General features: G+C 53.4%; 1 protein-coding gene across 1 annotated transcript in view; it reads right to left on the bottom strand.

Annotated features, from left to right (window-relative positions):
* srbd1 (S1 RNA binding domain 1) overlaps window positions 1-12,500 on the bottom strand; it is a gene marked incomplete at its 5' end in the record, with an annotated part of 73,978 nt that overhangs the window by 9,411 nt on the left and 52,067 nt on the right. The window contains 1 exon segment of the mRNA XM_080528749.1: window positions 11,373-11,455. Within this exon segment, the coding sequence (XP_080384875.1) occupies window positions 11,373-11,455 (83 nt within the window).

Genomic DNA, 12,500 nt, shown 5'->3' with positions numbered 1-12,500 from the left:
CGGCTGGACCCCGGCCCCTGTGTCCCTTCTAGCCCCCCCTTTTGAACACACCGCCACACACACACACACACACACACACACACACACACACACACACACTCCCAAACGACCAGCCTCCCCCCTTCCCTTCTCACCCACACACACACACTCTCTCTCACCCAAACTATCCTCCTCCCCTGCCCTGCCCTCCCCTTCTCACCCAAACGAGAGTGAGAGACAGAGAGAGAGAGATAGAGAGAGAGGGGGGGGGTTGAGTATGTTTGACTTGGACAGCTTCAGCAACACTTGAAAGATTTCCCACAGAGGTTTTAGATTAGGAGGGAGGAGAGGAGAAGGAGGAGGGAGGAGGGGAGGAGGAGGAGAGGAGAAGGATGGAGGAGAGGAGAAGGAGGGAGGGAGGAGAGGAGGGGGAGGAGAAGGAGGAGGAGGTAGGAGAGGAGGAGAAGGGAGGAGAGGAGAAGGAGGGAGGGAGGAGAGGAGAAGGAGAAGGAGGGAAGAGAGGAAAAGGAGGGAGGGGAGGAGAGGAGGAGGAGAAGAAGGGAGAGATGATGAAGCGAATCTAAAAGAACTTCACACTTCTGGGGCAGTAGAAAACTGGACTAGGTCCAAACATGACCAGATATGAGTAAAGAGAGGGAGAGTGGCTATAGGTAGTTTCCACCAGCCAGCCAGTCAGCCAATCAGTCTACCAGCCATTCACCCAGTCAGTCAGTCAGCCAATCATTCAGCCATTCATTCAGCCAGCTAGTCAATCAGTTAACCAGTCAGTCTACTAGCCAATCAGCCAGTCAGTCAGCCAGCCACTCAGCCAGCCAGCAGGCCTCTTGGTCTAAAGGTAGATGTGTTCTACGTGGGTGACCCGGGTGTGAACCCCTCCTGTCACACAGGGTTGGTCAGACTGACAACCTCCACACCAGTACATACTGTGAGACATGGGCTGTCCACGCGTCCCTTTGACTGTTTCTGAATCCTGACACTGACACACACACACACACACACACACACGTGTCACCAGATCCACTGGCTGCAGCCAATCTCCCTCTGCATCTGCTAGTCATTGGCTGTCTGTCAACTGATACATCTCTCTCTCTCCCTCACACACACACACACACACACACACACACACACACACACACACACACACACACACACACACACGCACGAGTAAGGGAATCAAAGAGTTGGCCCAGGTCCCATCTGTTGTGAGAACGTCCAGACAGGTAGAGTATACGGTTACCCCTTACAGCCCAGTGGAGCCCCGGGGTCTGTGGGAGGGAGGAGCAGGCGAGGCCCAGGCTCTGATTTAAGGCCCTGCGGCCTACCATGGGGGTTGAGCAGCACACTGATACCTCCACCAGCTGGGCCTGAGTCTAGATGTCTGCTACACTACACTGGAGGAGAGAGGGAGAGGGAGAGGAGGAGAGTGAGTGAGTGAGTGAGTGAGTGAGAGAGCGAGAGAAAGAGAGAGCAAGGTAGAGCGTGTGTGAGTGTGACTGGAGTCAGGTGGTCTCTCTTCATCAGGGCCTTGCAGAAGCTCTGGTTGTTACAGGGAAACACACTGACCCTATAGACAAGGTGTTAATGGAAGAGTGTGTGTGTGTGTGTGTGTGTGTGTGTGTGTGTGTGTGTGTGCGTGTGCGTGCGTGTGTGTGTGTGAGGTGTGGGTGTGTGTGTGGTGACGACAGCCCGAACCCATGGAGGTGAAAGAGACATGAAGGAAAGCAATTGAAAGAGAGATTAGAGGAAGAGAAAGCAAAATGTGTGGAGAAATGAGAGGATGGAATGAAAGGAAAGAAGAGGAGGAAAGGGGCAGGGGAGGAGACAGAGAGAGAGAGAGAAATATATATAGAGAGAGAGAAATAGAGAGAGAGAGAGAGAGCAGAGAGAGAGAGAGAGAAATAGAGAGAGAGAGAGAGAGAAATATAGAGAGAGAGAGCGAGGAGAGAAAGGAGAGAAGAGCAACACAGAGGGGAAAGAAAACAAAAAAATGAGGGAGGGGGGGAAGGGAAAACAGAAAAAGGAGAGTAAGAAAACGCGGGAGAGGAAGGAGGGGGGGGGGGGGGGTCCTGCTGTGGTCGCTGACAGGATGACTGCCAGGTTGATTGACAGTCGGGACGGGGGGGTCGCCGGCCGGGGCGAGCATGTGTAGGGTGACCCTGGCGGACGGGGAGAGGGACGCAGGGACAGGAAGTGTGTGTGTGTGTGATGTCACGACCAGCGACCGCTGTGTTTGTGTCATGCCACAGCAGTGCGCGCACACACACACACACACACACACTACCCCCTCACATACACACACACACACACACACACACACTAACCACCCACACACACTACCCACCCACACACACACACACACACTACCCACCCCCACACACACACTACCCCCTTACATACATACACACACACACACACAGTACCCCCCCACACACAAACTCCACAGTACCACACATACACAAGCCACAGGATCACACAAACACACACACACCACAGTCACAGGATCACACAGCAGGGACACATCACTCACTCTCTCTGCTACTGGCCACGGCACTTCTGCTCAGGCATACACACACAAGCACATTCACGCGCACACTAACACACGCACACACACACAAACATCCACACACACACTTCTCCTGTGCCCCGCCTGGCCTCACTTCAACAGAACAGCACCCCTAGTGGCTCCAACAGGTCAAACAGGAGATAAAGATCTGCCTTTGTGACGACTGTAGAAATAACTTCCGAAACAACAGCATGTCACACGGCCCTGAGTGGCAGGTTAACGAGCCAGCGAGGTCAGGGTAGTTCCCCTTCTGCAGTTCAGGAAGAGAAAGAGAGAGAGAGAGAGAGAGAGAGAGAGAGAGAGAGAGAGAGAGAGAGAGAGAGAGAGAGAGAGAGAGAGAGAGAGAGAGAGAGCTGGGAAGTACCTGTAATGTTACACCTCTGAACACTGTCCTTTCACACGGGAAAGTGTGTGAGTTTGTGTGTGTGATGACAGACAGACAGAGAGACAGACAGACTGAGAGGACAGGCTGAGAGATAGAGAGAGAGAGAGCGAGCGCGAGGGGGGCAGGGTTCAGGTACGTTATGCAGGTGGGTAAAGACACCACGAACACGACCACTGAAAAAAGTCGCCATCTACCGCATCGCCATCGCATTTAGCATAATCCGTAGTTGTAGCATAAGCTACCACCCGTCAATCAAAAATCCAGCTACCCCCCCGTCCCATCCCGTCTCATCAACGAAACGTGAGCTAAGCCCCCGATGTTTCAAGATCCTAACAACTTTGTGGACTCCAGGAAGAGTAGCTGATGCTTTGCATAAGCTAATGGGGATCCTAATCAAATCAAATCAAATCAAATCAACGAGCCTGATTGGCAGTTAAAAATCCTACAGTGCTTTTTATTATTATTTACAGTAGAGATACTCTACTGGGGGGTAGAGGGGACAGAGAGCTTTCAGCCTGAAGAGATGGAGGTCTTCAGTCAACGGCGGGAGATAGGGTAGAGTGACTCTGCAGTCCTGACAGCAGTGGGGAGCTCGTTCCACCAGCGGGGCACCAGGATGGTGAAAAGTTGTGACCGGGTAACGCGACGGCTGCCTCCCCGTAGAGGCAGAGGTGCCAGTCGGCCAGCAGAGGTGGAAGAGTGGAGTGAAGGGGCAGGTGTACGTCACACACTCCAGTAACCCACCTCTCATTATTCATTATCACCATTAGAACCTGTCAGTCACCACAGCCCAGGAACTATTTAGAACACAGGTCCAGGGGAATAGCTGTGGGCTCGGGGAGGGAGGGAGGGGGAGGGAGGGGGGAGAGAGAGAGAGAGAGAGAGAGAGAGAGAGAGAGAGAGAGAGAGAGAGAGAGAGAGAGAGAGAGAGAGAGAGAGAGAGAGCATGAATGTGATCCAACCACAAGCCTTTCGAGTCCAGACCTACCTTAATGAGGGAATAGGATTGATGGGGAGACACACACACACCCACACACCCACACACCCACACACCCACACACACACACGCACACACACACACACACACACACACACACACACACACACACACACACTGTGCTCAGGATGGTATGTTAAAGTACAGCATCTTTACAGCCAGAGTGAAACCACTGTATGAGCTCACATGTCCAGTGTGTTTGTATAATTTTGGGTTTGGACACGTGTGTGTGTGTGTGTGTGTGTGTGTGTGTGTGTGTGTGTGTGTGTGTAACAGAGCTGGGTGTTGGAATGGAGCTAAAACGAAGCTGGGAGGTTCTGCTCCATAAAACACACACACAGACAGACTGTCAGAGAGCTGCAGCCGACCAGACGTGTGTGTGTGCGTGTGTGTGTGTGTGTGTGTGTGTGTGTGTGTGTGTGTGTGTGTGTGTGAGTGTGAGTGTGTGGGTGGGTGGGTGTGTGTGTCTGTCAGCACAGACAGAAAGGCCCTCACAGCTTTCCACTCACTTTAATGTGTCAGTGAGAAAGCCTATGGAGCGTATCCCCCCCCCCCCCCCCCCGGGTCTCCTCTCCCCTCACACTGCTGCTCAGCACTTGGATTCAATCAGAGGTGTTCAGACCCTTATCTATAATTGAATAAGCAGCACACACACGCACATGGACGCTCAAACACACACACACACACACACACACACACAGGGACGGATGCACACACACACACACACACACACGGACGCTGAAATACACACACACACACACACACACACACACACACACAGGGATGTATGCACGCACACACACACACACACACAGCGACGCGCGCACGCATATACACACAGGCACAGGCGCATGCATGCACACACACACACACACACACACACACACACACACATACACACACACACACACAGGAGCAGGCACGCGCACACGGACGGACACCCACACACACACAGACACGCTTGCACACAGGGGTGAGATTGACAGCTGAACCCTGCAAAGGCCACTCACGACGGCATCCATGAAGACACAACATGAGGAAACCAATTAAAACACGGCCAGACCCTGGGTAGAGGGGAGGAATGTGTGTGTGTGTGTGTGTGGGTGTGTGTGTGTGTGTGTGGGGGGGGGTTGTTACACTGACATCCCCCTACTCCACCCCATCCCAAAATCCATGTCCCCCATCCCAAACCCCCCCCCCCCCCCCCCCCCAGCCCTAGCCCTAACTACCCCCCCAACCCCCAGCCCTAACTCAGCCCAGTGCTAGTGGGTTCAGGTGGTGTGTGAGGTGGTGTTTGGGTTGGACGGAGCCCAGCCCTCCAGAACAAAGTGTTTCTGTCTGCACTCACTACAGCTAACAGCCCTATAGGAGGCTACGCCATCCCCTCCTGTCAGTCACAGAGGGAGGGAGGGAGAGAGAGGGGGGGGGGGGGGGGAGGATGGAGGGATAGAGATGGAGGGAGAGAGAGAGAGGGGGGGAGAGAGGGAGAGAGAGAGAGAGAACCCACCATCACTGCTCTAACCAGCTGCAGACTCTGAAAACATATTCTACTCTGAGTAGAGAAACACAAAAGATGTTTGAATGGGATCACTTTACATGCTGCCCCCCGTCCCCACCAACCCTCACAAACACCCGTCCCCCCTCCCCAAACCCCCCACCGTAACCTGAGCCAGGTCCCCCCCCCACGCACATGAAAGACCCACTCTACCAGAGGAGAGAGAAAGGCAGATAGCATCCTGACAAGAGGCCACTACTGAGGTGCTGACTGACGTGTGTGTGTGTGTGTGTGTGTGTGTGTGTGTGTGTGTGTGTGTGTGTGTGAGTCTCATGAAAGGCCCCGTCTAACCGGAGGAGACAGAGAAAGGCGTCTAGCCCCCCTGACAGAGGCCAGGGTGGAGGTGTTGACCGATGCAGAGCCATAATGGCGTCTGCAGGGCCGCTGGCTGACGGGCCTCTAGGAGGCCTGCCACTCTGGCCCCGGCGACTGGCCGCCCCGGAGGAGCCAGCATGGCCGTGTGTGTGTGTGTGTGTGTGTAGGGAGGCCCTGGGAGGGTGGTGGAAGAGGGGGGGGGGGGGGGGGCATGGTCCTCATGAAGGGCTACTGGAGAGGTGTGCTGGTCCTGACTGACACACACACACACACACACACACACACACACACACACACACACACAGGAGAGCCCGAGCACATACGCACAGGAGAAACACACACACACACACATACAGGAGAAACACACACACACGCACATGCACACAGGACACACAGGACACACACAGGGTACATTGTGTGAACTCGCTCTTAAACATACAGGCCTAAAGGTAATGGTTATAGTGGAAATTGGCCTGGGTTGGTTGGCTTGGCGTGGCGTGGCGTGTGTGTGCGTGTGCGTGCGTGTGTGTTTTAGTGCTGGTCTAAATTCAGAAGCTAAGGTGATATGACAGCGAGGAGATGGGTTTATGTTATTATAACACCACTGATGGGTATTTCTCAACTTAACTGCTAATGGGTATTTCTCAACGTCCTGGTATCACTGCAGCGCGCGTGCAAACGTGCACAAACACACCCACACACACACCCACACAGCTCGGGGCTGTGAGAAACCAAGCCAATAAACACCTGCCAATGGAGACGTCTGTCTTCACCCCCTGATCACTCCTCCACACACCGCCGCAGGGCTGTGCGCACACACACACACACACACACACACACACACCGTGAGAAAACAGCTCCACTCCACTGACTATCACTTCAAAATCCTATTTGTTGACGAGTTAGCATTCGTTCGTTAGCGTTAGCATTAGGAATGCGCACGCAGTTCTCTCTGAAGGTAAGTCTGTTAAATGGCCAGACGGAGCAGCGCAACACAGGTTCCGTTCACCGGTCAACGCTACTTACCTTGGCAGTTGGCACGGAAACAACAGTTTGTAATAACAACACACACACACACACAAAAAGAAAAAGATGGATGATAAACATCTGGCGTGTTTCATGACATTACATAACTAACAGTGGTCGTGAAGCTTTCCATCACTCGGGGGGCTTACCTAGAGGTATACAGCGTCGACGTGTTGAGAGCTGATGTGTTTCGGGGCACACTTATTGTACGGACCTCCTCTAGAACATTCCGTCAGTCTTAACCCCCCCTACCCCCCCCCCACCCCACCCCCACCTCCCACCGGAGGAGACGGGAGACTGATAGTGTTACAGAAAAAGTCTCCTCCTGCCATTGGCCAACACACACACACACACACACACACACACACACACACACACACACACACACACACACAGTGTTTCACAGTAAAGCTGCCTTTTTCCCACACTCAAGATGCCGCTATAGGCAAGAGCCATCAATCACTGTCACTCTTCCGTCACCCTCCCTCCCTCCCTCCTTCTCTTCCTCTCTCCTCTCCTCCTCTAACACTCTCCCTCTCTTCCTGTCCTCCCCGAGGGCACCGCCGCTCACAGACAGATCCCAGCCTGGAGGAGCTAACCAATCAGGGCGCTTCGCGGTCGCACAAATAAACACCGCCTTGAGAACCGTGCTGTTTCGCCGGAGGAAGTGACATCATCAAACCGCTTCCCCCCCCCCCAGGACCCCCAGGCTATCTCACCTGTCCTGACAGAAACCTCTCACCCCCGAGAGGATGCAGTGGGGAGGGGGGGGAGAAGGGGTGAGGAGAGGGGGATGAGGGAGGTGACAGAAGACCTGGAGAGGGGGGATGAGGAGGGGGATGAGGAGAGGGAGGAGAGTCTTTCATATCCGGCGGTGTTCTTGGTGTGTTCTCTCCCCTACCGCTGGAGTGAGACACGGCCCAGGGGAACCCCCTGCCTCCGGGCCACGCCCACATCCAGGTGATTGACAGGTCAGACAGTACTATACGACATGACACTACTGCTGATATCCCAGATACCTGCTTATTAAAGATCACTACAAAACAGACTTACTAACAAAAGTAAAAACTAAATCAAGTTTCAAAGGGTTTCATCTACCATCTATCTGCTTAGATAGTTACACCCCCGCAAAAAAATACATTATCCTGTGAACACTGACTGAAGTCAATGAATACTTAGAATGACATCACACACTCAACAATGTCTTCAAAAAACGAGGAAGAAAAACTCTTCCGACCACATGTACATGTTTGAGTGAGAACAGCACGCTCAGCGTTCGGTCTCCCTGGACTACAGTGAAGTCCAATCCACCTTTTATTGGTCCGGCCCTTCTCAGCCGCCCGCTCATTTCCTTCTTGTCAGTCAGAGGGCTCAGAGGCGCGACGTGGCCCGTTTACCTCTGTTGCACTTGGCTGGCTGGGTGGGTGGGTGTGTGTGTGTGGGAGAGAGCGTGCATGTGTGTGTGTGTGTGTGTGTGTGTATGTGAGAGAGAAAGCGTGTGTGTGAGTGTGTCTGTGTGAGAGCGTGCATGTGTGTGTATGTGAGAGAGAAAGAGTGTGTGTGTGTCTGTGAGAGAGCGTGCATGTGTGTGTATGTGAGAGAGAAAGCATGTGTGTGAGTATGTCTGTGAGAGAGCGTGCATGTGTGTGTATGTGAGAGAGAAAGAGTGTGTGTGAGTGTGTCTGTGAGAGAGCGTGCATGTGTGTGTATGTAAGAGAGAAAGAGTGTGTGTGTGTGTCTGTGAGAGAGCGTGCATGTGTGTGTATGTGAGAGAGAAAGAGTGTGTGTGTGTGTGTGTCTGTGAGAGAGCGTGCATGTGTGTGTATGTGAGAGAGAAAGAGTGTGTGTGTGCGTCCGTGTGTATGTGAGAGAGAAAGCGTGTGTGTGAGTGTGTCTGTGAGAGAGCGTGCATGTGTGTGTATGGGACAGAGAAAGAGTGAGTGTGTGTGCGTGTGTGTGTGTGTGTGTGTGTATGTGCGTGCGAGGCCCCAGCTCGCCTGCTTTCTGAGGTAATAAACTCCACACTGGTGTAGTGAACTACAGCGGTGCCAACGGCCCTCGTGGGATTCGAACCCTGGTCCTCTGTGCCTCGCTAACCGCCGCTCCGACAATATTAACTTCTTTTCGGGGAGATAATAACAGGCTGACAAGGCGGGGGTCATAATACACAGCTCAGCCAGTGTTAGGGTTGCCAACTTTCTCTCTACCAAATACAGGACAAAAGATGGCATGCCACTGCACGGGGTGTGGGGGGGGTTCACAGGAATTTGCGCATTTACGACACCCCTAAATGGACTAAAATGGAGGGCCAAGGGGTGAAATGAGATTGGGCCTAACAGTGTATGTGTCATGATGATGTCTTCTCCATGTTGCTGTCTGCCTGCTCCTCTCGCTGTTACACACACATACACAACTCACTATGCAGTGTGTGTGTTAATGCGTGTGTGTGTGTGTGTGTGTGTGTGTGTGCTGTATGTGTCTATGCAGTGTGTGTGTCTATGCAGTGTGTGTCTGTGCTGTGTGTGTCTATGCAGTGTGCGTGTTCATGCGTGTGTGTCTATGCAGTGTGTGTGTGTGTCTATGCAGTGTGTGTGTGTGTGTGTCTGTACAGTGTGTGTGTGGGTCAGTGAGTCCCTCCTCTCTGCGTGGTCCATACAGGACCTACATCACTCATCACGTCTCGGGCCCGTCTTGGGTTCCGCTCGCCCTCTCAGATCATGTGACAGGATAAATAAACGCTCGCCGCTGACAGACACACGGGGGGGGTTGGGGGGGGTTTGGGGGGGCGTCACTGTGACCCTCACCAGGGGTGGGGGACCAGGGAGGGGGGAGAAGGGAGGGAGAAGAGGTGGGAGAAGAGGAGAGAAGAGAGGAGTAAGTTGAGGAGGAGGGAGAGAGGAAGAGGGGGACGGATGGATGGATGGGGGGGAGAGTGAGAGAGCAGCAGTGTCTGGAGTCCCCAACCCACGCACCCGTCTGGGTCTGGGGGGCACGGGGGAGGGGGGGCGGGGGTGCAGGGATGAAGGGGTCTGACCCTGAGCCTATGATCTCTCAGATAGAACCATAATTCACCACAGAGAGAGAGTGTGTGTGTGTGTGTGTGTGTGTGTGTGTGTGTGTCAGCCTCCAGGGCCAGTGGGTTGTGAGGGAGCCTGGAGATGTTGCTTGTGGGCTAAAGCTTCTTCTCCGAGAACACACAGAAACATCTGCTTCCAGTTAGAGACATGTGTGTGTGTGTGTGTGTGTGTGTGTGTGAGTGTGTGTGTGTGTGTGTGTCTGTCTGTAAGAGAAACAGAGAGTAGAGAGAGAGAGAGAGTTGGTGAGTGTGTGTGTGTGTGTGTGTGTGTGTGTCTGTCTGTAAGAGAAACAGAGAGTAGAGAGAGAGAGAGTTGGTGAGTGTGTGAGTGTGTGTGTGTGTAAGAGAGACAGAGTGCATGTTGACACGACGTACACTTGTTCAGTGTGTTTGTCTGGGCGGTTTGTTATGGTGTGGTGGTGTGTTTGAACACACACACACACACACACACACACACACAAACACACGCATACACCCGCACACACACACACACACACGGACACACACACACACAGAGAGATATCTCTGTCCATCAGTGGCGCATTGCCCTGGTGTTGTGTTACTCTGAACCAGAGCACAATGCTTCACTGTGTCAGTTCCCCCGGAGGCTGGTGAAGTGGTACGGTCCATTGTCTCTGGCGGCAGAGAGATCAGCAGAGACCCGTCCTGTGTCCCTCTGTAGAGGTGTAGTATAAATGCCCTACACATACACACGCACAGGCACACACACACACCTGATGCCCTGTTTGTTATCCATCGCCTAAGTAAGTCACTCACTCACACTCTCTCTCTCTCTCTCCCCCTCTCTCTCACCCCCCCCCTCTCTCTCCCTCCGTACAGCAACAAACAGTTACTGCAGAACACTAATCTGCCTTTATTTACACAGGAGGTCTTTCAGAGGTGAAGCTGATGTTTTTGAGCAGAAAGAGAGGAGGAGGAAGTGAGAGGAGGAAGAGAAGCAGAGAGAGAGGATGAGGGAGAGAGAGAGAGAGAGGAGGAGACAGAGAAGGAGGAGATAGAGAAAAGGAGGAGTATGAGAAGGAGAGAGAGAACCTGAGAAACAGAGAAATAGAGAGCAAGAAAATAAAGAAAAAAGAGAAAGTGAGAGAGAAAAAAAAAGGAGAAAGCGATCAGGGGGACAGTGTTAACATATGATGCTACTGGGGAGGAGAGAGAGAGGGGGAGAGGGGGGAGAAAGAGAGAGAGAGCGTTGGATGAGTCATGACAGGAGGATGACAGCTAGGATGACCTCAGTGATGACCGAATGCTGCCTAGATTATTGACCTCATCTCCACGGCAACACCAGAAGTGGTCAGAGGTCAGGGTTAGGAGGAGATGGATGGATGGATGGAGGGAGGGAGGGAGGAAACAGAGAAGAGAAGGAGAGAGGGGAGAGGGGAGGGCAAGGAGAGAGAAGAGCGGTGTGTGTGGTTGTGGTCCTGACGGGGGACTGACCTGGTAGGTACCGATGCCGAGGCTTTTGGGCTCGATCTTCACCAGCTCAGCCAGGGGGTCCTGGACACGCCTGCCTATGGACACTGAGGAGGGAGGGAGGGAGGGAGGGAGGGATGGGAGGGAGGGATGGGAGGGAGGGGAAAGAGGGAGGGAGGGAGGGAGGGATGGAGGGAGGGGAGGGAGGGAGGGAGGGGAAAGAGGGAGGGAGGGAGGGAGGGATGGAGGGAGGGATGGAGGGATGGGAGGGAGGGAGGGAGGGATGGAGGGAGGGATGGGAGGGAGGGATGGGGGGATGAAAAGATGGAGGGAGGGGAAAGAGGGAGGGATGGGAGGGAGGGAGGGAGGGATGGGAGGGAGGGATGAAAAGATGGAGGGAGGGGAAAGAGGGAGGGAGGGAGGAGGAGAAACACAACATTGTGTTCAGCATTGTAGAACAAATTAAGACACAGAGAGAGAGAGAAAGAGAGAGAGAGAGACAGGGAGAGAGAGAAGGAGGGAGAGAGAGAGAGAGAGAGAGAGAGAGAGAGAAGGAGGGAGGGAGGAGTGTCTCCAGAGATTCAATGAAGCTTATTTGCTTATTTCATACTAACAGGCCTTATTAGATATGCAAATGACAGCAATGTTCCGGGGGGGGGGGTGGGGGGGGCCTAAGGGCAGGCCACTCCTCATTATCACCCCCCGCCCCCCCCCACCAATCATCTTAATGAACTTCACGGCTGCTAGCCAATTAGACTCCCTGCACCTGTCAATTAACTCCGCCCACCTGTACCCCCAGGATCCATCTGTAGAACAGCATTAGAATCTACACCCTCACACACATCTCCTTTTCCCTCTATCTGTCTGTGTGTGTGTGTGTGTGTGTGTGTGTGTGTGTGTGTGTGTGTGTGTGTGTGTGTCTGTGTGTGTCTGTCTGTCTGTCTTTCAGACACATACAGGCCCTCACACATACAGGCCCTCACACTCACGCACTCACTCATACACACGCACACAAGCGCACGCACACGCACACACACACATACACACATACACACTCAGGCCCTCACTCACACACACACACACACACAAACACACACAGACACTCACACACACACACACACACACACACACACACACTTGAGAGAGTGAGCT

Source organism: Nansenia antarctica (genome assembly GCF_963989245.1).
Source record: "Nansenia antarctica genome assembly, chromosome: 1".
In the NCBI taxonomy this organism is placed as follows: domain Eukaryota; kingdom Metazoa; phylum Chordata; class Actinopteri; order Argentiniformes; family Microstomatidae; genus Nansenia; species Nansenia antarctica.
Note: the sequence above shows the minus strand (reverse complement) of the source record. Positions and strands in the feature narration are given on the sequence as shown.